At 42.2% G+C, this 27,376-nt stretch overlaps 1 protein-coding gene across 1 annotated transcript in view; it reads left to right on the top strand.

Moving 5' to 3' along the window:
* LOC129323476 (sodium/hydrogen exchanger 10-like) overlaps positions 1-27,376 on the top strand; it is a 430,138-nt gene that overhangs the window by 42,643 nt on the left and 360,119 nt on the right. Inside the window, exons 5-6 of the mRNA XM_054970016.1 lie at positions 20,074-20,235; positions 20,939-21,038. Coding sequence (XP_054825991.1) covers positions 20,074-20,235; positions 20,939-21,038 — 262 coding nt within the window. The remainder of the gene's footprint in view (positions 1-20,073; positions 20,236-20,938; positions 21,039-27,376) is intronic.

Genomic DNA, 27,376 nt, shown 5'->3' with positions numbered 1-27,376 from the left:
TGAAGTCACCCAGGACCAATAACCTGGGGTGCTCCAAGGCCCAACCTGCCACCACCTCCAACAGGCTCGACATGGTAGCTGCTGGTGTGCTAGGTGGTTGGTACACCAGACAGATAGCCAAAATCTCCTCAGTATCCCACGTCAGGCCAACACAATCAATGCCAGTAATCTTTGGTGTGGGGAGTGGTCTGAAAGACAGCGACTCCTGAATGAGAATCGCCACCCCTACCCCTGACCATCTGTCTGGGACTGGTAGTTCACCAGGAGTAACTGGGAGTTCTTTCAAGCTGACTGTTTCACCATCCCTAGTCTCAGTCATGCATACCAGGTCCACATTTTTTGCTGCAATATAATCTTGCAGTGTCTTGGTCTTGTTATTTATGGACCTGGCATTACACAACAACAGTGCCGGAGAGAGGCATTTCATCCTCCTAGCCCCACAACCAGCATGCCTCAGGATGGAGTGCAGGTTGGAAGGACACCGAGCCCTACTACGTCTCTGTGGCCTTTCATTCCAGCCCCACAACCCACCACCATACCTTCCTCAACGCCGGAGCACTGGGATCCCCAGCCCCGCCCCAATCTCTACTGTCACACTCATAGACTTCCCCACTCTCCACCTCATCAACTAATACACGGCAGTATAACAATCTGATATATACAATCTGAACCCACATTTGGTCCTAGTTATCTTCAATGCCTCCCACCCCCTGCCCTCAGCTACCAGGCATAATTTCCAATTTCAGCCCCAGTTAATTACAACACAAACACAACATATACTCAATTCATCACTCCAATTGATATATCATGATTATATAATCATTTTCTATCTATACCTGACAATAACATAATAAGACTAGGGACAAAAGATACTGTCTCAACAATTCATTTCTATCCTGATAGCAAATCTCCAATGGCAACCTAGGGATTCTTGGCTGTGGCTGATGGTCATGCCACAAGCCAATTAACAATTTCTGTTCTGGTTCAACAAACAGGACAAGGTGGCCCAATTTTCAGAAACAACTGGCAGGTCCACAACTCAAATCTCCCCCAAGCCTCCTTATGGCCCTGAGTCCATAATGATTCAGTTCCAGGAAAAAAGGTAATTAGACACCAGAAGACAGTGCATCTTGTCCGGGGTCTGAGGCACAGCCCCCGGCCTCAACAAGAGGAAGCAGGGGGAGGCAGCCAGGAGACAGCAGTCCTGCCACCTCAGCCAGCAGCCAGGGCCAGAACCTGCCTACACCAAAGGGAGAGGGCAGAGGCAGGAAGAATTGGGACCCAGCAGCAGCCCAAACAGGGCCCTTACCTGCAAAGGGGGAGAAGAAGCCACAGCAAATCAGAGCCACGCCCCAGCATCCACCCCAGCTTGAAGAGGGCAACCTGACTCAGGAGGTGCTCAGAAGCCAGCCCCTCCAGGTGGAGCTGCTGAGGGCACTCTGTGGGAAGAGCTGGGCAGCCAGCCAAGGGGCCGCAGCTGGGCCCACCTTCCCTAGTCAGCTCAGCCAGAGAAGCCCAGTAGCCAGCCAACATGGTGCAGCTGTGGCTGATCCCGGCAGCCCAGCCAGCTACCCCTGCTGCAGCAGCTTGAGACAGCCCAGGGCCACGCCAGGGCTAGAAGACAGCAGCCTGGCTCAGGAGTTGCTAGAAGCCAAGCCTCTACGGGGGGGCTGCCACAGGCATTCTGGGGGAGGAGATGGGTAACCCCGCCCAGCATTGCCAAGCAGGCAGCACGGAAGCTGGCTAAGGCAGCTCCTCGTGAGCAAGGCCAGGCAAGTTCAGTAGCTCAGAGGCTGGCTGGGGCAGCCCCTCGTGAGCAAGGCCAAGGAGCCCTCACCTGGGGATGTCTCACACTCAACCCCACCCTGCCAGCAAGGCAAAGGAGCCCAGAAGGGATTAGTGGTTGGAGGGAAACATCTGGGGGAACGCACAGCTGGGCCCAGTCAGGAGAGGGAACAAGCCTGGAAGGAGGGCGGGGTGGAGACAGGAAGCCCTATAAAGGGTGGCTGGGAAGAGCTCTGGGGTGTGGGTGTGAGTGAGGAGTGATGATGTGGAGTGAGAGCAGTAGGATGCAAGGGTGGAGGCTTGGAGGAGAGTTCTGGAAGGAGGAGATGGAGGACACAGAGGGTAAGCAGGCCAGGTTGAGCAGGCCAGCGAGTGGACTGAGAGGGAGTCTGGGTGAGGTATACCGCCCCTCCTTCCACAGAGCAGGGTCCTGCAGAGTCCCTGGCCCCCCTGTGACGTCAGGAGCAGACCGTCCAGTGCCACGCCCAGCAGCAGCCGCGGCAAGCCCTGACACATCTACTGGCCAACCACCACAAGCCCGATATCGGGGTTTGCTCCAGCATTCAGGCAGACAGCAGTTAATGAGATGATCAACTGCAGGGTACCAGTTTCTTCAATATCTTTACACCTCCCACACTCTGACTCCATACCTCCGGCTCCACCTAGGAGGGCCACAGCCTCCCGGAGGGCGGGCAATTGGATAACTTGGCTGTGGTTGGATTGCCAGTTGCTCTGTCTTGCTGCTCTGCTGCCACAGCCAGCCCTAAGATCACCATACTATGAGGGTTTATGATGTACACGGCTCGGCATTAGGCTGCGCAGCTGCTTCTCTGCTTTCAAAGCTGCTCACGCCAGCACCCTCTCACTCCCTTGGTGTTCCCAGCATTTCACAGGTTGGCTTATCCGTTTTTTATCTGTTTTTAACTGTTGCTGTTGCTATTTTATAGCAGTTCCTGTTGCTTAGTGAAGAGAGATAGAGTAAAGCATCCCTTGTAAATTTACACTGCCTCATAAATTTGCACTGCTCATGCCACATCCTCTCACACACCACCCTCAGTGTTCTATTTTTTCTGTTTTGCTTCCTTGCTGTTCTGTTGTTGTTTATAACAGTTCCCATTGCTCAATGGAGAAGGATGAAGAGAGTTAAACATCCCTCATAAATTTACACTGCCAAACAGGCAGGAAAAGGTTAAAATAAATTTAACGGCAGGAGCTAGCAACTCTAGCCCCCGTCCATGCTGCCATCTTGAGGATAGGAGTAGGTCTCCTATCCTCAAGATGGATAAGAGGATAGAAGTAGGTCTCCTGCAAATTTGGTGAAGTTTGCTTGAAAAATTCCACCTCCAGCCCCCGTATAACCCCAGATAGTTTTTTCCATAGGGAATAAGGAGTGGCTTGGGGCTCCTTCTTTGGATGCCCATAGAATTGGCCCCAGGGCCCATAGAATTGGACTCCGGGGCCCAGTTTTATGAAACTTGGGGGATCTTTACAGGATGGTCAGGAGTAGGTTCCCTGAAAATTGGAGTTTGGTTGAAAAGTGAACATGTGGGGGGCGTGGCGTCGACGGCGGGAGAGATGGACGCCTAGAGAGTGGGCTCCGTCTCAACCCCACCATAAAGCCCATAAAAATACCCTCAATCACGATCCAAATGATCTACTATGAAGGGTAAGAACGGGCAAAACAATAAGAAGCAGTACCAAAGGTCAGTAAAAAACTTACAAAGCTACTTTGCAGCGTCGCAGCAAGAGGCAGATATTGAGGCAGAGGTGGTAGCTGAAACAAAAATGGCGGCCGCGGGAAACGCTAATACACCTACCTCGGATTTAACGCTTAAAATGCTGCTAAAAGAGCTGGAATTAAGCATTGTAGATCGAATGTCAGAACTGATGAAGCCATTAACTGACCAAATTTCAGAGCTCAAAATAACTATGGACAATGTAGTTAAAAAAACGGATAATGTTGTTGAGCTCAATGCAGCAATGCAAGGTGATATCCGAGTGTTGCAAACAGAAAATGATCGTGTACAAACTAGAATTTTAAACCTGGAACTTCAAGTGTGCAGTCATAATTTGAAATTTAGAGGAATGGAAGAGACTATGATGGCTAAAGGAGACCTTTCCAGCCTTCTATCAATATGGTTAAAAGAATTATTGCAACTGGAATCTGAGGCTCCGATAATAACTAAAGCGTATAGGATCGGCCCTATCAACTCTGATAAGCAAAGAGGACCAAGGGATATTATAGCAGTCTTTTCTGATTGGAAAATGAGGAAAAGGGTCCTGGAAATGGCCTGAAAGCAGAAAGCTCTCAAATATAAAGAAATGTTGGTAGCTGTGTTTACAGATATTCCTAAAGAGATTTTGGAAAAACTGAGGCAATTTAAACAGATAACTGAAGAGCTACAAAGAGCAAAAATAGAATACAGGTGGACAAATCATAGCACATTACGAATACATTCTAATGGAAAAGTATATCATGCATCTGACTTGGACACGGGCTTCAACATTCTACAAAAATTGGGCATATCATCTCCTATGGATGTTGACTTTTCTTCTCAGAGCAGGAAACGGAGTATGCCCATAACTCCACAAAAGAACAGCAAAATCCCGGTCCGTAACTGAAGCCAAACCCACGGAGGCTATGCAGAGGAACTGCAACTGATGGCAATACTCTATTTATGGAACGTGATTTCATGCTTATGTTATTGAATCTAGAGGGCGGGAGGGTGGGATTGGGATGCTAAAGCCTTCCAAACAGCCCTAGATTGAGACGGTCCTTTATAGTGTAATTTATGGTAGCCCAAGTGAAGAGTTAACTTTGGGCTACTAAGGACTGTTTAGCGATTATATTTTTAGGCAGTTTATTAGATAATATAACTTTAGAATAGTTAACTATTTAGATATTGGTAGATAAAATTCAATAGTTAAATAGATAAGAATTACATAAAAAGTTACAAAGCTATCTTGAAAAATTCATTATATAGTAAATTTATTAGGATTAGTCTAGGAAATTGTTTAAAAGTTAATAAATTGTTATTTAGAGATATAATATCTACTAGTTGTTTACAAAAGTTGATAGAGTGTTATTTTAGGGATTTAGTAATTAGTAGTTGTTTATATAGTTGTGAAGTGACAATTGATTAGTACATGTTGCTAATATACATATCTACAGGTTTGGATTAATGTTATATATATACTGCAGTAAAATTGATTAAACTTTAAATAGAAATTGTGTATTAGAATATACTAGAAAAAGAAAAAAAAGTTAAAAGGCTGATTGATTATACATATTGGAAAATTTATATATATATATATATATATATATATATATATATATATATATATATATATATATATATATATATATATATAGGATAACTCGACTATATTTCATTTTGAATTAGCTGTGTTAGGACACAATGGCATTACAAGCAAGTTTGAATATACTCTCTCAAAACGTACGTGGTCTTAACAACATAGTCAAATGAAAAGGAGTTATGCCTACTCTAGCAAAACTTAATCTAGATATTGTAATGCTACAGGAGATGCACCTTCATGCAATACAGGAAGCAGAACTTAAAGCATCATGGGTGTTGTACCAATTTCATGCCAAGGGATCTTCTAAATCTAGGGGGGTGGCGATTTTATTGTCAAAAAAGGTTCAGTTCTCACTAAAAGCTGCACTAAGAGATCCAAGGGGAAGATACCTATTTATTAAAGGACAACTTAATGGTCGTACATACACTTTAGCTTCTGTATATGCGCCTAATTACAACCAATTGGCTTTCATAGAAGAAGTGATGCAAAAACTTCAAAAATTCCAGGAAGGCTCTGTAGTAATCGGAGGTGATTTGAATTACATAGCAAATTATAACTTAGACAAATCCCACTTTACTAGCAGCAAAAAAGTTAAGAAATTTAAACATGACACTGAATTACCTGCACTGTTTAAACAGTTTCACTTGGCAGATATTTGGAGAGAGAAAAATAGAAAAGATAAGGACTTTACATATTTTTCACGACGCCACAATACATACACAAAGATTGACTACATTCTAGTATCAGATAACTTGATTGATCACACCCAACAGGCTACAGTTGGTAATATAGAATACTCAGACCACGCATGGGTTAAGTGTGTCTTAGCAACAGAGTTAGAAAATAAAAAAGAGAGACATTGGACGTTTAATAAATATTTGATATTTAATGAATGCAATGTCAAAACAATAGAGCAGCATATTAACCAGTACCTTGCAGAAAATCAAACAGAGTCAGTTTCCCCCCCAGATGATTTGGGATGCGTTAAAAGCTGTGTTAAGGGGCCAATTAATATCACTGTCGGCATATTTATACAAGCTGAAAAAATCCCAGAAACAAAATATTCAGGATAAAATTCGAAATGTAGAATGTCTACATAAAGAAAAAGGCAGCAAGAAAATTTATCGACAACTTTTGAATGAATGTAAATTATTGGAATCATTAGAAACCCAGCAAATTCAAAAAAATCTTCTCTTTTTAAAACAAAAATATTGGAACCACTCTCCCAGAACGCTACGTAATATTTCCTGGAAGGTAAAAGAAAAAAAGATAAATAAACACATTAGAATTATACAAGATGCAAATGGGAAATCATACACTAACAGCGCAATCCTATGGCCGGCCCCAACGCCGGTGCAGCTGCACATGCGGTGTGGCGGCGGCGCCGGGCCAGATCCTGTGCCAGCAAACTGTGGCCACAGCGGCGCCAGCAGCAGCGCAGAGATGCAAATTGGTAGAACCAGAAAGTGTTGTGGGCGGGTCTGATGCACGGCCGCCGCCGGGCGCAGCCAAAGGGCGCTGTTCCTGACAAGCGGCAGGAGGAGGGGCCAGGATAGGCGCAGCCAATGGGCAGCACGCGATCCCGGCCAGGCCCCAGAGCAGCAGGCAAATCACGCCCATGCCGGCAGACCACCCTGGCTCGTGCGTTGGGCGGGGCTCGCAGTCGGGAAGGAGAGGGGTGGGCATGGTCTGAGGAGCCTCTCCCTCGTTTGCCCAATGCAGCGCCAAGTCCATGGCAGCTGCGTCCAGAGAGGTTGGCATGGGACTGCCAGGCGCCCTGCCATGAGGAATCCAGGGCAGCAGCCAGTCCCGGGAGTAGGGAACAGCCACCAAGTCACGCCGAAGGGGAGGGTTGGCCTGAGGCCGCCACCCAGAGGCAGACACAGCGGGCCTGCCCCAGTCCCCGTCCCAAGGCAAAGACCACAGACACCCGTTAGACAGAAATCAGTCTTTATTATTATACCATCCCACCTCCCCCAGCAGACTTGAGGAAGGGGAGGCGTGTAGGAGAGGCAGGGTGTCGAGGGCTGGGCAGAGCCCATTTGGAAGGACAGGCAGCCAGGGGCCCGTCGACGGCCCGGGCGCTGACTCGCCAGCCCCCTCCCCGCTCGCCCCCTGTGCCGTCCAACGCCTGTGCGAGTGCATGGTCAGAAGCAGCTGCCTCTCCACCCAGCCTTCCCGGCTGCGGCAACCAGGTCACGCAGCCAAGCCCCACTTCGCTGTCCCCGCCCCCCCAGGACCCTTCCCCCTTGTCTCCAGCAGCTGTATAACACCTTTGTCTGCGGCCCCGCCTGTCCAGCAGAACACCCCACCCCCCGGAACGTGGCAGCGGGGCTCACCGGCGAGGCCGGCGGCCAGACCCCCTTGGCCGTCCACGGGCCCGGCCTCTTGCATGCAACTGGGCCCGAGGGAGGGGTGCCTCTGGGGCAGGTGGAGCTGCTGCAGCGGGCGGGGCCGGCGGGTCCAGGATGGTGACGAGCTGCCCAAGCAGGGCTTCGGCACAGGCTTGAGAGGCGCGGAGCCCCTCTCCCACCTCCAGTACCGCGGCCATGAACTCCCACCCGCAGTTGTTCGCCTCCTCCCATGCGGCATGCACCTCTAGCCGCTTCCTCCTCTGGCGCGTGGAACCTCCTGCCCGGAATATGGCATCCGCCTGCCTCTACCCTAGTTTCTTTGCTGACGGGGAGATTTGGGAGAGCGGACCGTTTCCCCTGCCATCTCCCGCCCCCTTGCAGTAGCACCCCTGGCAACCCTCTCCCTGGCTTATTATCAGGTGCCAGCTGCTCGCCCTACCAGGGACTGATCTCCCTCAATGGCTCCCCCCTCCTCGCTGACATGCCCTGCCCCAACCCTCTACCTGACGTTACTGTGAGGGGAGGGTGGGGCGGGGAGGCAGAACGGGGTTTGTCAGATACTTTTATGGCGATGTGCAGGTGGAGATATGTGACAGGAGTGTTGGGGGAGGAGCAGAGGACGAAGTCAGACTCGCAGAAACAGAAGGCAGTTGTTTGACAACTCGTTTTATTGCACTGGAACAAGTGGGCTTGTTTTTAGGCTAGCAAGGGAGCCGGGGAATTCTTCACAGCCCTCCTTCCAGCTCGGCGGGGCGGGGCTGGGATGCAGGCCACGGCGCGAAAGTGCTTCCTGGGCTACAGCCAACCGTCCGTCAGAGATGTTTGGGGAGGGCGGGACACGGGGGAGCAGCCCTGCCCTGGACGTGCCTGTGGGGGAAAAAGACACGTGTGGGCTTTGCCTCGTTCCACTGGCGAGGCAAGCCCCACACTCCGCCATCCAGGAGGATGCATATAGTCGAGGCCAGCAGCGACCAGCTGATGCATGACGGTCTGGCGAGGATGCGCTCGGCCTTGGCAAGCCTTTACCTTTAAGGGAGGGAATGAGCTGGTCATAACAAACACCTGGTCGCATGTGGTTTTCGGGGCGCCTGCCTCTGAGGCGGCCGGGGCGGCCATGGTTGCCCCCCACCCCTGCTAGGCCTCACCCAAAGCTGCAAGTGAGCGGGTGGGTTCAGGTGAATGGGCGGTTTGCACTAATCTGCGGAACAGCCCCCCCTCCCCTACCTCCTCCTCACCTGTCAGCGCTCTGTCGGTCATCACCAGGCGGGAGCGCCAGAGTCAGGGCACCTGCAAGGAAACAGGAGAGGCTGCAGTTAATTTGCCAAGTGTCATTCCCTTCTGCCTCGGAAGGGTTAATTTGTTTGTGCTTAGTTAGAAGCAACGAGCTTGCATGAGTCCAGTTAGATGTTGAGTCATTCTTTCTGTCAGGATAGAAAGGGAGTTAGGCAGACATTTGCACTTCTTCCCTTTTACGGGAAGTTCCTCCACTTTTTCGCAAAGTCCCCCGAGTGCATTCTGTGCCTGCCACCGTGAATGCCCTCACCCCCGTTCGGTGTTGAAAGGGGCAATGCCACGCAGCACATGGACAGAGGGGCAGAGCCTCCGGCCAAGTGCACACTTACCTGGGGTTTGGGCGGCGCTGGCCGGATGTTTTGTAGGGCACGTTCGCAGATGATTGGGTGCAGAGAGGGGGGCTCGTCCATTCCGGGTGCGCATGCTGATTGGTCCCCAGGATAGTTCTCATCCTATGCTCCTTCAGGCCATGGGGGCAGGGTGGGGCGCTCAGAGAGAGGGTCGGTTTTTTGCCGTTCCATGGGCGCCTATGGGCTACGCCTTCTTTTTCCGTGGCGTAGCTTTTTTGCGCCGCTGTGGGCGTTCCTGCTTCTGGAGGGGCTTAGGGAGCAGACTAACTCCGGCCCCACCCTCCCCCCACGCCGGCGCAGGGCTCTACGCCACTCCTACGCTGCCGCCCGGGCGCCTGAGGTTTGCGCCAGTGCAAGCCCGCCGGCGGGCCAGCGCCGCGTCCCAGCACGGGCGGAGGGCGACTTACGCGGGCGTAAAGCCCAGATACGCGGTCGCAAGCCTTAGTTCGGTTCCTATTCACTTTCCCCGCCCTTCTTAGGATTGGGCTGCCTGACTGCGGAAATAATACAGGTATTTAAAATTTTTTATTCTAAATTGTATTCCTCTAATAACCCTGACAAAAGGAAAATCTTAGAATATATCCAAAATCATAAAGAGATAAAAAAACTTACTGTGGCACACCGTCAATTAATGGATAACCCAATTACTGTCTCTGAAATATTATCCTCTATTAAAAATTTGAAAAATAACAAAGCATCAGGACCGGATGGGTACCCTGCAGAGTTTTATAAGAAATTTGCTGCTATTTTGGCCCCTCCACTTCTACTTGCCTGTAATAATGTCTTTGAGACAGGGACGCACCCACCATCTTGGGCAGAAGCGACAATAACCATGATCCCTAAGCAGGGAAAAAACATTTCTAACCCAGGCTCATACAGGCCGATATCTTTACTGAATGTGGACTATAAAATTTTTACGTCAATCCTTGCTAAACGTCTCAGCTTGTTTATAGGAAATTATATACATACAGATCAAGTGGGTTTTATACCTAACGGACTTATCGGATAACATCTTTAAGGCTTTAAATATTATAGCTCTTAGTAATCATCATCAATTGCAAACGGTATTTTTGTCACTAGACATTGAAAAAGCCTTTGATTCGTTAGAAATCTCTTTTTGGCAAATACTCCTCACCAAGATGAATTTTGGCAATAACTTTATGCAGGCTATAAAAGTGATATATGCCAATCCAAAGGCTAAAATTAAAATTAATGACATGCTATCAGACTCCATTGAACTACAATGGGGCACGCGCCAGGGCTGCCCTTTATCTCTGATACTTCTTGCTCTTGCTATAGAGCCATTGGCCGAAGCAATACGGAAAAATACCTACATTCAAGGTATAACAGTTAATAAAAAAGAATTTAAGTTAAGCTTATTTGCAGATGATATTTTGTTATATGTAACGCACCCAGAAACATCTCTTCAACCTCTACATGAGGAGCTTATGAAATTTGGTCAAGTCTCAGGACTGCAGATTAATCAAAGCAAATCCAATTTATTATCGATTAACTTATCAGAGTCGGTATCTAAAATTATTCAACAACGATATAAATATAATTGGGTCCTGGACTTACTTTATTTAGGTATATCAATCTCATCTAATTTGGCCCAGTTACTCCAACTTAACCATCTGCAAAAAATGAAAGAGATTAAGAATATGCTTTATAAATGGAATAAGCTATGTTTATCATGGTATGAAAGGTATAATTTGGTAAAATCATTTATTCTCCCCAAATTAGTCTTTTTATTTAGAACAATTCCGATTAACATCCCTTTGAAAATTCTAAAACAGTGGCAATCGCTTTTTAATACATTTCTGTGGCAATATAAGCGGCCCAGAATTGCCTTTAAGATATTGAGGAAACAACCGCAGCGTGGTGGATTAAAATACCCGGATTTGGAAATTTATAATGTTGCTTCTAGGTTATCAAATGTCATTCAGATATTGCATCATGGTGATCAGATAGATTGGATTGAGATTCTAAACCCATTTAATCAATCTAAGACAATCCAAGAAGTATTTTGGCTCTCACAGGATCTCCGCCCGCCCTTAGTGGTTCAAAATCCATTTTTGAAGACTTTACTCGCAATATGGGATAGATATAAAATTAAATTACTCCCTAAAATATCTAGATATTCAGTAATTTCAGCTTATAAAAATTTTCCGTGTCAATATAATGCAATAGACTCCAAAAGTTGGAGAGAGCAAAATTTTGCTTTCCAAATGTCAAGAAAAATTATTTCAGGTTTTAAAGGTACAGTATATGTTGTTATTAAAAGAATTTGATGTAAAATAGTTTGCCAAAATTTTCTTCATCTCCGGGCAAATATCTGGTGGTACAATGGTCACCTGCGCTTCAGCTCCCTCTGTGCTCTACCAAGTAGCAAAGGGGTGTGTAGATGAAGATTTTCGAAACGGGAATTTGATAAAGTTGCTCTGCATCACCATCGCGTCGGCAAATGGCTTAAAAGCATTAGAACCCCTCTTCTGAGGACTGGTGTTTGTCTATATCGGAGGTCACAGCTCTGCGCTCCTCATGCTGTAGTGATGGACTCTGTTTACAAAATTAGTTCATGAAAATTACAAACTGTATTGGATGACTTTGTATTGTGTGGCTTGTGGATATTTGTAAAATTTGAATATTTATTCTGTATTTATTAGCACATTATTTATTAACACTATTGCACTCTGGCACTTTAATATATATAAAAAGTGTAAATTATTGCCTTGAGCATTTATTGTTTTTCCCGGTCTGCATATTGTCCTATAGACCCCCATAAACAATACAATCCAACCAGCTATTTCTTGATCATTGCTCAATAATGCTATTCATAAATATTGAACATGCAAAATAGAATATAAAGTTGTTCAGTGTTTACTGATGTGGATTATACGTTTTATGTCAGATAGGAGTAAATTAGCATGGAGTTACTTTGCAAGCGGGTCCCCAAAAGCACAGTATATTTTGAAGAAAGCCAGTTTTTTTTTTAAAGAAGAATTTTATTGGGTAGGTTAATACACACATATATCTAATACATACATCAGTTCCCTATAACACTCTACAACTTTTATACCGTATATTCATTAATTAAAACATATATTCCCCACCCTCCCCCTTTCTCTCTTGACCCCCAACAGCACTAAAACCTTTTTAATTCTCTTCATATTTTGTCTATTCTAATATTTCTAATATTCTCGTTTCTCAAAGGTAAAGTTCCTGCCTAGACTTTAATTCCACTATCATATAGACATCAGTCATGCTTCACATCCCACTTATTTTCCAGATATTCTTTAAATTTCTCCCAGTCTTTTAAAAATTCGTTTGAGTTTTGGTCTTTCAATTTTCTAGTCAACTTGTCCATCTCCACCATGTACAACAGTTTTTGTATCCAATCTTCGATCTCTGGAATCTCTACTTGCTTCCAATACTGCGCATATAATAGTCTTGCTGCCACCATCATATAATATAATAATGTCCTGTCCATTACATTAATTTTTTCCATACTAAGTCCTAACAAAAACAGCTCAGGGTTTTTCGGCAAATTACCTTTTATAATTATCAACATTTCCGCATATATCTTAGACCAGAATTGTTTAGCCTTGTCACAAGTCCACCACATATGATAAAAAGAGCCTTCATGTTGTTTACATTTCCAGCACTTGTTTGACGTGCTGGCAAATACTCATATCTGCTAATTTTTTTCGGTGTTAAGTACCATCTATACATCATCTTATATCCATTCTCTTTTAAATTTACACATGTAGATATTTTCATAGTATTTTTCCACAAATGCTCCCATGCCTCCACTGTAATCTCTATTAAAATTTAATGCCCATGTCACCATTTGTGTCTTTACCACTTCATCTTCCGTATACCATTTCAATAACAACTTATAAAACTTAGAAATTATCTTTATTCCTTCTCCAAGCAAAAGTTCTTCTTCTAACTCTGAGTTTCTACTTCTAAAACTTACTTTTCTTCTGTCTACTTCAAATAAGTCTTTAATTTGTTGATATTGTAACCATCCATATTTAAAAGATAAGTCTTCTTCTTCCTTCATTTTAACAGTGTCTCTTTCGATCAACAATAGTTCCTTGTAAGTTATCCAGTCTTTGCCTTGGTACTCTGTATGTGGTTTTATCACCTCGAAGAAGAAAGCCAGTTAACGTGATGTGGTTAGAGTGTTGGTCTAGGATCTGGGAGACCCAAGGTTCAAATCCTCACACTGCCATGGAAGCTTATTGGGTGACTTTAAGCCAGTCACACTCTCTTGGCCTAATCTACTTCACAGGGTTTTTGTGAGGACAAAATTGTAAGCCACTTTCAGTTGCCACTGAGGAAAATGGCAGGATATAAATGAAGCAAATAAAATTGTAGAAATTGGTCCTGAATAGTAAAGTAACTTTAGAAGTGAGTTCCATTCCAAAATGTTTGGGTATCAGTAGGTAGTGATTAAAAGTGTTGCACTAAGAAGATCGGGGTTCAAATCCCGTCTTCCATGCTTCCGGTTTGGGATCCATGGAGGTCTAATGCAGCTCTAAGAGCTGAGCTGTCTGTGCTGCTGTTTGGAAGGCTGGAGGGGTGCAAAAAGCCCGCAGCCACCTGTTCTCAGGCGGAGAACAGGTGACTACGCTCGAGCACCTGAGGGCACGTTGATCTCGGGTGAGGGGGGTTCCACACAATGAACTCCCACCCACCCTTGAGGTCCCACCCAAAGAAAGGTTGCCAAGATCTCTGCAGTGGCTCTGGAGTCAATTTTTGGCATAAGACCTTCATGCCCAAGCTTCAGTGAAACAGCAAAGGGTTTGGATTTAACCGAATAAAAGAAGCAGCGATTACAACCCAAGAAAAACACTTAAGAAGGTAAAGATCGCTATCTCTCAGTACGGGACAGAATATAAAAAGAAATAAGAGGTTAAAGCGGATTTAAGAACTGCTACAGATTGGGTACATAAGGGGGAAGATTCCGGCAAGAAAAATTTTGAAAAAGTATTTTTGTAAAGAGAAGTTAGCGCGGAAATTGGATTATTGTTTACATACCTGCGGCGAGGAAGAGATAATAGACTGTGAGAAAGTTTAAAAATCGCGAGAACTGCTGTGCAGCGTAGGGGAACAGGAAGTACATCAGAACCATAAAGAGACTGGTGGGAAGGGCCCTTGTTTGAATGCCGGAAGAAGGGCGATGCCATTTTGGAATAGGGCAAGGGAAGACTTCAACGAAACCGGAAATAGGCCATCTTGGAAGAAGGTAAGGGCGAATACTTCAGTACAAAACCATAGAGAAAAAATGCCCTACATTTTGAACTCTTTAAAACAGCGTTTGACAAAAACAAACCAGATTTGGACTTTTAAAACTATCAGAAAGTAATAAACTAGCGCCACGGAGTTAAGGAAATGGGCAGACTCGTGGGAGCGAAGCAGAGCAAGCCCCACGATGTCGAAGAAAGACTGGCAAACCACAATGGAGAATTTGGATAAAAAAGTTTCAGAGGGAAATAAGGATCTTAAAGACATGATGTTAGAGATGGCGAAAGAATTAAAAGATTTTAAAGAGACACTTAAAGCGGAAATGGCGGAACTGACGAAAGGTATGGATAAAATACAGAACGACCTTCAAGTTACACAGCAGAGTTAATGTAGTCGAGGAAACGGTGGAAACTCTGGCAGAAGTGCAAAAGACTGAGATGAGGGGAATGAGAGGGAGAATGGCCGTTGCAGAATGTAAACAGATGGAAAGGCAATTAAGATTTCGTGCGATCCCAGAAGTTGAGGGAAAAACACCCAAAGATCAGATTACAGAGATATTGGCAGACTACCTGGGGAAGGAGGAGGAAAAGATTGCAGCTCGTCTGGACGTGGTGTACAGAATTAATTCCAGATTTGCAGCCCAGAGGAAATTACCAAGGGACGTGATTGTGCAATTTATGACTAGAAATATAAGAGAACTAATTGTGAGCAAACAATTTCAGGATCCATTAGAAATCGATGGAAAAGAGGTGAGAATCATGAAAGAGTTGCCCAGATCGGTGCTGTTGGAGCGGAAAAAATACAGAGAACTGGTTCAGATGTTAAAGGAGCTGAAAATTAGACACAGATGGGAAATACCAGAAGGATTGACATTTGAGTTTGGCGGTGCAAGAAAGAGCATCAGATCTGGTCAGGAGATGGAGACTTTTATTAGGGAAAATGAAAAGGACTTACCTAAAAGTACAAGAAAGTGATCATGGAGTGTAAAATCATATCTTGGAATGTTAATGGACTAAATTCACCTTGTAAACGTAAGGCTACTTTCCACTGGCTATCAAAACAAAAATGTAACATAGTCTGTCTGCAGGAGACACACATTAGAAAGCAAGACATAAAATATTTGAAATTTGCTAAATTGGGAAAAGAATTTGTTACTGCTTCCAAAAAGAAAAAGAGAGGTGTTGTACTATATATAAAAGATGAGTTGCAGCCCAGACTAGTGTTAAACAATGCAGAAGCCAGATATTTAGCAGTGGAAATCATATGGAATTCAAAAAAGACACTGATGATCGGGATTTATGCACCTAATGGTGCAAAAGAGAATTTTTTTAAGGACTTAAACAATTAGATGAGCTGTCCTACGATCACATAATTTTGGCGGGTGACTTCAATGGAGTTACAAACTTGGAAGAGGATAAGCAGTCTAAAGTAGCTCACAAAAAAAGAGGATTATTGCCAAAGACCTTTTTTGCGCTTAAGGAACAAGAAAATCTAGAGGATGTATGGAGGAGACAATACCCTAAAAATAGACAATACACATTTTACTCTGCAAGACATTTTACACTATCAAGAATTGACATGATCTGGGCCTCCAAAGATTTGGTATTATGGACTAGAGATGTGGAGATAATGCCTAAGGTAGGCTCAGATCACAATCCAATTATGTGGAGATTTGGGAAAAACCATAAAAGAAAAGGATGGAGAATAAATGAAGATTTGCTACAAATAGAAGAAAATATTGCGTTGCTGCAAAGGGAGACCAAATTTTTTATACAATACAATTTGAATAAAGAAGTGCCGACTAATAAGGTATAGGACACTTATAAAGCAGTGATAAGAGGCGTACTAATGGACTTGAATGCAAGGAGCAGGAGGAAAAAGGAGGAAAAGAGATCTGAAATTTTGGATAAAATAAAAGCCAAAGAGATACAGCTTAAGAAAAGAAAATATATCAGGACATTAAAATTTTGCAGGAGCAATTGACGGCAATGGATAACAAAGAACTAGAGTGGAATCTTAAGAGGATGAACCAGAGGTCGTTTGAGGGTGCTAACAAGCCCGGGAAGTATTTGGCGTGGCAATTAAAAAAAAGGAAGGAGAAGTAAATTATAAGTAAAATTTTGGAAGACGATAAGGTGTTGATGGATCAAGCTGCCATTAGTAGAGCCTTCTTTAAATTTTATGCAAGACTGTACCAAAAAAAAGAAGTGAGTAAGAGTTCAATAGCGGAATACTTAGAGAAGATGAAAATTCCGACAATCTCCGAAAAATGGAAAGAGAAACTAAATAAGGAAGTGACAGAAGAAGAAATAAGGGAAGCTATACAATCAACCAAATTAGGAAAGGCGCCAGGACCAGATGGCCTAAAGGCAAAGTTTTACAAAGTGATGGTTAATGAACTGGCGCCCTTCCTGAAAGAGGCAATGAATGGAGCAATGCAAGACCAAAGAGTTCCCGATTCATGGAATGAAGCCAACATATCATTGCTCCCGAAGGAGGGCCAAGATTTGACTAATGTTAAAAACTATAGACCAATCTCCTTGTTGAATAATGATTACAAAATATTTGCAAAGGTGTTGTCAGAGAGGTTGAAAGGATGGATGTCGGAATTCATTGCTGAAGAACAGGCGGGATTCCTACCTAACAGATAAATTAAAGACAATTTGAGGACAGTGATAAACGCCATTGAATACTATGATAAGCACTGTGACAGAGAGGTCGGTTTTTTCTTCGTGGACGCGGAAAAAGCATTTGACAATCTGAACTGGGACTTTATGTTTGCCGCTATGGAAAAGCTGCAAATGGGAGAAAAGTTCATACAAGCGGTCAAGGAAATCTATAGAGACCAAAGTGCAGCAATCATAGTGAATGAGGACTTGACTAAAAAACTGAAAATAAGTAAAGGAACAAGACAGGGCTGCCCTTTGTCACCATTGTTGTTTATTTTGATTTTGGAAATATTGATGATCCAAATACGAGAGGACAATACAATTCGAGGTATGAAAATAAAAGATTTCTCCTACAAGGTCAGGGCTTTTGCGGATGATATGTTAATAGTAGAAGATCCAATCGAAAACATGCCAAAGGTAATAGAGAAAATAAAACAGTTTGGAGACCTGGCTGGATTTTATGTGAATAAAAAGAAGTCAAAGATTTTATGTAAGAATATGATTAAGCAGAAGCAGCAAGAGCTAATGGTGATAACAGACTGTGAGGTAACTAACAAAGTAAAATATTTGGGCATCGAACTGACTGCGAAAAATATAGATTTGTTCAAAAATAACTATGAGAAATTGTGGATACAAATAGAGAGAGATTTAATAAAATGGAACAAATTGAATTTATCTTGGTTGGGAAGAATAGCAGCAGTAAAAATGAATGTCTTACCACAAGTAATGTTCTTGTTGCAAACTATTCCAATTATCCGAGACTCCAAACAATTTGACAAATGGCAAAGGAAAATCTCAGACTTTGTGTGGGCAGGCAAGAAGCCTCGAGTGAAAAGGAAGGTTTTACAAGATGCGAAGGAAAGAGTTGGCTTGCAACTGCCCAACATAAGACTGTATCATGAGGCAGTATGTCTAGTATGGTTGAAAGACTGGATAACTCTAAAAAACCATAAGTTACTGGCCCTGGAGGGACACAAAAAAATATTTGGATGGCATGCATACATGTGGTATGATAAAGTAAAAGCGGACTCTCTGTTTTTGCATCATTATATTCGGAGAAGCCTCTTCACGGTCTGGAAGAAATATAAGATGTATATGGAAGATGGAATTCCTTCATGGGTGGTTCCGTATGAAGTAATAGATCCGAGAACTGTTGATAATGAACAGCAATGCCTAACATACAAGGAGATTACACAAATACAACATTTAAAGTTGAGAATAAAGACTGAAGAAGAATTGTCTCCTCGTTATGGATGGTTTCAGTATAGACAGATCAGAGATCTTTACAATGCGGACTGCCTGAGAGGAGGTATAAGATTGGAAAAATCGGAGCTGGAGGAAGTGTTACTACAAGAAGGCAAGAAAGAAATATCTAAGATTTATAAATTACTTCTAAAATGGTTTACGGTGGATGAAACAGTAAAAGTCCAGATGGTGAAGTGGGCAATAAACTTTCACAAAGAGATAATGATGGAGGCGTGGGAGCATTTATGGAAAAATACATTGAAGATTTCAACTTGCACGAACATTAAAGAGAATGTGTACAAAATGATTTACAGATGGTATTTAACACCAAAGAAAATTGCGCTAGAAAATACTAACATGTCAGACAAGTGCTGGAAATGTAAAAAGCATGAAGGATCACTATATTATATGTGGTGGACATGTGATGTAGCTAAACAGTACTGGGGAGAAATAATTGAAGCAATAAATGAGATTTTACAAATACAAATAAATAAGAAGCCAGAATTGTTGCTACTGAATTTGGGAATTGAGACTGTTCCAATGCAGCACAAAACATTGTTATTTTATATGACAGCAGCGGCAAGACTTTTGTATGCGCAGAAATGGAAGACACAAGAAATACCAACTGTAGAAGACTGGATTTACAAATTGCTGTACATGGCAGAAATGGACAAAATGACAAGGAAACTCAAAGATCTTGACCTAGGGCACTATATTGTTGATTGGGGGAAATTGAAGCGATTTTTGGAAAAAAAATGGGATGTAAAAGGAGAACTGTGGCAGTTTGAGAATTTTTAAAGAAAAATAAGGAAAAGGGATGAGAGAAGGGATCTTACCATATAGGGGAAATGTAACTATAATCTAAGCTAGTATAGGGGTTAGGGGATTTTTATTCAGATTATATGATTATGATTGTAGTTAAATAGATATACTAATGGGGTATGTTATATACAATATATTATGTTAGTGGATCAGACCGTATATTAGATTATGTGATTGTGTTATATTGTGTTGTATGCTGTGCTACATTGGTGGCATGGCATGCAGTAGGGGGTTTTATAATACATATAATATTGATAGTAGTATATTTGATAGAATATATGCTTAAAAGAATTAGAATACGTTTAAATTAAGATTTTCATTATATATTGTACTATATTATACTGGTCTGCTACATTAAGGGGTATAAGATGTATATTATACTATATTGATAGTTTATTTGATAGATGTATACTATATTGATAGTATATTTGATATATTTGATAGAATATCTGAAAAATTAGAATCTGCTTAGAGTAAGGGATATTATGATTATATGTTGTAGGAAAAGTAAAAATGAATAGATTTAAGTAATAAGAAGGGCTATGGGTTGGAAAGCTGTTGGAAGTCGATAGGGAGGGGGGAGGAAAAGGGTGGGGGATAGGGTCAATTAGATATTAAGGGAATGTATGTATTAAATTTGGAATTTATACTCACCAATAAAATTTTTATAATAAATCCCGTCTTCCATGAAGCTTGCTAGGTGACTTTGGATCAGTCACACTCTCTGAGTTGTTGTAAATATAAAATGTGGGAGGGAGAACTATGTATGTTACTCCAAGCTCCTTAGAGGAAAAGTGAGATAATATGCACTATACAGATAGAGTTGTGCATACTATCCTGACATAAACGTATGCTGACTGAGTAATAAAATTCTGTGTTTCAAAAAAGAAAGAAACCAATTAGTTATGCAACAGAAGTTGTGATTCTTTGTAAATTAATAATTGTTATGCACATTGCAATTATTTTCTTTCTTTTCTTTTACAGCTACTGAAATTTTTGTAAAATTAACTTTAAAATTTTTTGCAAGTGTTATATTTGGATTTTTGTCATCAAGAGTTATGTTGTTTTGGTTGAAACACATATTCAATGATGCAATCGTTGAAGTGATTTTAAGCTTCTCAATGGCATACATAATTTTCTTCCTTGGTAAGATAACCATGGATAACTTTCAATATTTTTAAAGTAGGCATCTAATATGCAGTGATATGGATTTTCCAGAAAACTAGAACCAGAAAATTATCTACTGCCTTAAATACAGCATGATCTAATTTAGGTTGTTTTGGCTTATATTCAGTAAACAAATTGTAAACGTACTTAATGTTGATTTTATGGTCCAAGAACAGCAAATACTTGAACTGAAACATTTGATTAGAGAAAATAATAAAGTACATTTTAAATGTTCTATGCAAAAAAATTAAAGCTATATCTGGAAATTATTTGTATTGGAATAATGATTGTAGTAATTTATAGACTATATAGCATGTATTTCCTTTACATTGCTTAAGTTTGGCGGGGTGGGGGGGAGCCCCAGAAGGCACTGAAAACTGTTGATGCATTTTATCTGCAATCCTAAGAATGCTTTCTTGGGAGTAAGAAAAAAAATGCAACATACTTCTAAGTGTACCACTTGGTATTGTTCTCTAATGCTAGCATATCCAAAGAAGTGTGCATGATAGGCCATGAACACAGTTGTCTGCTTATCTATTTGAAAATAGTATTTTGTCTGTGGACTTAATATTGTATTGGCAATAGTATCCATTGTTATTAATTTTATGAAACAATGAATCTTTAGAAATGGAAAATTATGTATATACAAATGCAAGGTTAATTTTTGTTGTTTTTTCTTTAGCTGAATGGGTTGGAATGTCTGGAGTTATTTCTGTTGGTATTTTGGGTCTTCTTTTAGATCCTGTAAGCTTTAGTCCAGGAACGGATATACTTCTTTATAAGTAAGTGTTTCATTTTATTTAAATTTCTTTGAACCATTTTGAAAACACCTGGTCTAACTAAATTCTCCAACTTACCTGTCATATAAGGAATTATACATTATACAATTGAAAGTATTTGTGGAAAGCAGGTCTGATTAATTTGATTATAAGGTTCAGTAAAAATAATTTTGATTATAAACCAAACTGTCATTAAAGAAATGACAAAATATTCAAAGAATTGGGAGATATTATTTATTTATTTATTTCTATTCCACCTTTCTCACTGAGATTCGAGGCGGATTACATAGTGTGAGATTAATACAATTAGTGGCAAGAACAAGGGCAGGCATTTCCATAAAGTGTCAAGAATATTTCCATAAACAATGCCATAGGGTAAATTAATACAGTTTCAATAACCATAAACAATGTCATGGGGTAAAAGAAAATAAGTTTACAAAGACATAGTATTAGCAAGGATCCAGTATGGGGTTGAGGAATTGCTGAAACAGAACATAATCAATTCTAGGACTTACATTGAACAACATAAAGCACAGGTAGGATATAGGAGTACATATTTAAAGAAACAGATAATATGTAAGGCAACATAATGGTGAAATCTATGGTTTCTAACTCATTAGCGAAACATCTGGGATCCCTTTCCTACAATATCACCCTCTTAGCTGAGAAAAAAGGCCTTTTTGAATAATTCAGTTTTGCATTGTTTGCGGAAAGCTAGGAGGGTGGGAGCTCTCCTGACCTCCTCAGGCAGGCCGTTCCATAAGGTAGGGGCCATTACAGAGAAAGCCCTTGTATGGGCTGCTGTTGATTTCGCCCATGCAGGCTGGCACCTGCAAGATACCCTGTTCAGATGAGCAAAGCTGCCGTGGAGACAGGTGTAATTGAATAAACAAATCATTAATGACTATCAATATTCTTAGAATAGTACATCACAATCTTAACAAGGATCTGAGTATGTCTACTAGGCTCTTCACCAGTGTATCTGAGACTTATGTATCCCTGAGTTATCTGTGTGTTATCTCAGCAGACAGCCCATCCAGTGGGGCACGGGCAGTTCTCCAGTGTAGCTGTTATGCTGGTATAGAAATGGGAGGTGCTGGGGTGTGCTGTGGGTGGAGCTGGGCTTTCCAGGACTTGGCCTGCCTCATAGCAGGACCAGCTTCCTAACCACTAAACTAACCAGGAACACACAAACAAGAGATGGCACATGTGAGGTAATGTTGCTTTAATTGGAGCTGTTTCCCAGCACAGGTGAAAGTAAGTATTGCCTTAGTGTTTTCTTTGGCTGTTAGTTGCCAGCTCTCATCAGAGCCTTGGAGTAGCTTTCCTTGTGGAGGCTTCTAAAGACGATAATAAACTATGTGGGACATCTGAGTATCTTTATGGATATCATTTATGCCCTGGTCTGATATAACACTATTACATGGTGTCAGAAGTTATGGATTTGGATTTTTTTCAACTTCCACCTCCACTTACGTTGCAAGATAAGTTGGCTGAGAAATGGAAGCGTTGAGACCAAGCTTTTCGACTATATTTTACAGCAGATGGAGCTGATAACGTCTCTAAGAAGCAGCAAGTAGCGTTGGTACATGACACCAAAGAAGATTGCGCTAGGAAACTTGAACACTTCTAATAAATGCTGGAAATGTAGAAAGCATGAGGGCTCCCTCTATCATATGTGGTGGTCGTGTGAGGTAGCTAGGCAGTTCTGGGGGGAAATAATAAGAGAAATGAGTGAAATTTTACAGTTTCAAATAAATAAGAACCCAGAACTCCTGCTGCTAAACTTGGGAATGGAGGGAATCCCAGCCCACCATAGGACGTTGATATTTTATATGACTGCAGCAGCTAGACTTTTGTATGCGCAGAAATGGAAAGTACAAGAAGTGCCAACTATTGAAGATTGGATATACAAATTGCTGTATATGGCTGAAATGGACAAGATGACAAGAAAACTGAGAGATCTGGACTCAGGGCAGTTTAACACAGACTGGGAGAAGCTGAAACAATATCTGGAGAAGAAGTGGGAGGTGGGAGGAAAACTGTGGCAGTTTGAGAACTACTGAAGTACAATAAAAGTATAAAAGAGAGGGGTGACTTTACCGGGGGAGGAAGAGAAATGTGAATTTATAAGCAGTTAGATTAATTAATTGATTGAGATATATATAGATATGTAAAGGTTAATTGATAGAATATTGATAGAGAATAATTAACGGTTTAAACATGAGGATTGAGTAATTAACAATATTTTTTTTTTACTTGATAAGACTTATATGCACCAAACTGAATGTATAGAAGAGTTAAAATGACTGACTATGTGATGAGTTATATAGAAATACTATAAAAAGAAGAAATGATTAATATAGAGAGAACAAATCAAATTGTTTGATTTAAATGTGGGAAATTTTTATGGTTTATGACATACAGAAATATTCAAAACTGGAAAATGGGATAAATTGTTTATCTAAAGAAGTATAGTTTGGATGTTTAGTAAGTAAAAGAGTTAAAGATGTACTGCTTAATATAATGGAGAATATATATTTGTTTTAGATAGAGGAAATTAATAGAAGTAAGGGAAAAGGGACAGAGGGTGGGAAAGCTGTTGGAAGTCAACAAAAGGGGGGGAAAGGGAGGGGGTTAGAAACGAAAAATTAGGGGATAATTGAATGCAATGTAATGTAAAAATATTAATGTTCTAACCCAATAAAAATTTTACAAAAAAAAAAAAAGAAGCAGCAAGTAGCTATCTTGTTGAACTGTGCAGGAGAGGAAGCCCTGTCTGTTTATAATATGTTTATTTTTTCTGATGGAGAGCTGAAAGATATTGAAGAAATTCTTGAACAGTTTAAGAAATACTGCACTCCTCGGAAGAATGTGATATTTGAACATTATTCTTTTTTACTCATTTCTGAGACATGGTGATACTTTTGAAGTTTGTAACGGAACTCAAAATTAAAGCCAGCAGCTGTGAATTTGGTTCTGTAACTAATTAGACGATCAGAGACAAAATAGCTTTTAGTGCAACTGAGAAGTTAAAGGAAAGACTTTTCAAGGAATCTGACCTTACTTTTGAGAAAGCAGTTGAGATATCCCAGTTAACAGAAGTGACAACTCAGGTGCAAACCATGGCAACTTTTTCCAAACAGTGGTATGAAGTGCCTGTGAAAGATAAGGATTCTGGGGGGATTCCTGGTCATGTATTTGGACATGGGAGGTTACATTCTGAATGTAGACAGGACTCTGTTAGAGACAAAGAAAGTTTTCAGTGTGATATTGTGCATAAGCCTCAAAAATCTCCAGCATTTGAAAAGACTTGTAAGTTTGGAAAGAAAAATCACTATGCCAAATTGTGTAATGTAACATTGATAAGTCATAACAAAGGTCAACAAAGATTTTAAGTTCATGATCTGGATTTACATAGTTGTTTATAGGAGTGTTGTCTCACAATGACGTTGGTTCTGCTGCCACTCAAGCCCCTGGGTGGTAAGCTGATATAACTTTAAGAGCACTCTCAGTAAAGTTTAAGTTAGATACAGGGGCTGAGGCAATTGTTTTGTCACTTAAAATATTTAATAACTTGCCAGACCAGAAATCATTCATTAAAAGTGATAAAACTCTTGTAGCTTATGGTGGAACATGGATAAAGCTTCTGGGGACTATTGTCCTTGATGGTCATACTTAAAGGGAGAAGCTAGACTTCCCCTCAGCTCACTCTTAGGCTCTGCAAAGAGAAGAACATGGCTTGTGAGCTCTATTTGTGTCTTTCTCCCACTTTCTTTTTGGCTTCATTTTCAATTGGAGTTGGCTTCTGATTTTGTCTTACGGTTTGAGATTTTGCTCTTGTTTATTATTGGATGGGTTTGGACATGGTTTGGCCTGACTTCTCTCTTTGGATTCTCTTTTGTCCCTCAGAATGTCTCAGAGGGCACTTTTTAAGAAGTGTACCAAATATGGTTCAAAGATGATTCAGACCAAAGAGCATGATCTTTGCCTTTTGCGTCTGGGAGAAAGTCATAACGTTATGGCCTGTAAATTCTGCCATCTAGGATCTCGTTTGGGGGGTCGAGCGGCCAAGTGGTATGTCACCCTATATGAGGCCAAGGCACTGGAGCTTCAAAACCTCGAGGCATTTATGCGAGCGTTGAGAGCCCAGTTTGAAGATCCACTGGAAGGAGAGTGGGCTCAGACACAACTAAAGCAAATGCGGCAAGGGAACCATCCAGTTCATGAATACGCTGCAGAATTCAGGCAGTATGCAGTGAAGGTGCGTGACTGGTCTGAAGGGGTCAAAACTGAATTTTTCTGGGCCGGGCTGACCTCTGACTTGGTAGCCAAAGCCCTGATGCAAGATGATCCAGCAATGCTGTTGGGATGGATCCAACTTGCCTGCAAGGTCAAAAATCGAGACCAGGTGGTAAAGCTCATAAAGATGCAAAACTGGGGAGGAAAGAGAGGAAAACTTTCAACCTCCATTCCTCAGACACGGAGCAAACCATCCGCATGAGAAAAGGATTAGGCCTACAATGTGGGGGAATGGGGCATTTTGCTGCCAAATGGCCAGGGAGCAACAAGGGGGTGATGCCAAGGAGCCGCACAGCAAAGCCAACCACCCCACAGGCTAGCAAGCTGTCAAAGGAACTCCCAAAAAGAGAAACAAAGTGGCAACTGGCCTCAACACTGAGGAGGGGTTGAGCGAGGAACCATCAGAGGAGGAAATCCCCAACCAGCCGGCAGGAAACTCCGGCGACCTGTCATGAGGAGGTCCCAACAACAGGTCCCACAGGAGCCACCACTACCTGAGGTGAGACTGAAAGGGGCCTTACTTTACATGCCAGTGACTACAGTTAACCCCCAGCAGGGGACCCACATTTGAGTGTGGGCCTTAATTGACTCCGGATGCACTTGGGATTTGATTGCCCCAGCTCTAGTCACAGGGTTGGGACTAAACATGTGTAAATTGAACCACCTCATTGTATTTGAACAGATGACGGGTCCTGAATGAAAGGAGCCCTGGCCAATGTAGAAACTGAGATGGTCCCAGTGGGAATGGGGAGCTGTTGAGAAGCCAGGACTTTTGTAGTAACTGATACCACCAAATTCCCACTGGTGTTGGGAATACAGTGGCTATGGGATCATGACCCGTGCGTGAAGTGGAAAACTGGAGAGCTATGTTTTGCGGGGGGGGGGGATTGTCGAAGTCACGTATGGAACCCGGAGTGGGGACTTAGCGCACCCCCCCACTAGAGACTGCTCTACTAACTCAAGAGGAGATTGAGCAAGTCCCCCCCTGAGTACCAGGACTTGAGCCATGTGTTTGGCAAGGAGGAAGCTGATGAACCTCCCCCCATAGGGCTACTGACTGTGCCATAGAGCTAATCCCAGGTCAGAAACTACCAAAAGGAAAATTGTACTCAATGAACCCAGGGGAGCATGAGGAATTGTGTAAATTCATTGACAAAAATCTGGCCAGAGTATTCATCTACCCAGCTAGCTCCCCTCATGTGGCACCAGTACTGTTCCGAAAAAAGGACAGGGGTTTAAGACTGTGTACGGATTATAGGGGGATTAATGCTGTGTCGATGTCCAACGCTTACCCCATTCCCCTAATTGAAGACTTGTTGGGAGTAGTGTCCCAAGGGAAAAATTTTTCGAAACTGGAATTGTGAGACATGTACTTCCAAGTGAGAATAAAGGAGGGGGATGAATGGAAAACCACTTTTAACACCCCCTTGGGACAATTTGAATACAGAGTCATGCCTTTTGGATAACAAGGGGCACCGGGGGTGTTTATGAATCTAATTAATGAAGTATTGCACCAACATTTTTATAAGGGCGTGGTTGTTTACCTTGATGACATGTTGATTTATTCGGAAGAATATGAGTCCCATATAAAACTAGTACGTCAAGTACTAAAGACTCTCTGGGACAATCACCTGCCGGTGAAATTGTCTAAATGTGAATTCCATGAAGAAGAATTGGATTTCCTGGGATACAGAATATCGAAGCAAGGGTTAAAAATGGACCACGCAAAAATTCAAGCGGTGGTGGGGTGGGATCTGGCTTTATGTACCTGTAGACATTGGCTGGAGGGGGCTAAGGTGCCATTCGCAATTTGGACTGATCAAAAAAATGTATAAGTGTTGCGCACCCTGCGAAAATTAGGTGCCAAGCACCTCTGGTAGCCAGAGTTCTTTTCCAAATTTAATTTCACACTGAAGCCCCTCCTGGGCAAATCTAACGTCTTGGCAGATGGCCTTTTGCACATGCTCCAACATGAGAGTCAGAGAAAGGAAGTAAGAGACACGATGTTCTCTCCAACCCAGTTGGGGGAGGGCGGTAAC

Source organism: Eublepharis macularius, chromosome 2 (genome assembly GCF_028583425.1).
Source record: "Eublepharis macularius isolate TG4126 chromosome 2, MPM_Emac_v1.0, whole genome shotgun sequence".
Classification (NCBI taxonomy): Eukaryota; Metazoa; Chordata; class Lepidosauria; order Squamata; family Eublepharidae; genus Eublepharis; species Eublepharis macularius.
This window is presented reverse-complemented; position numbering and strand designations above follow the sequence as displayed.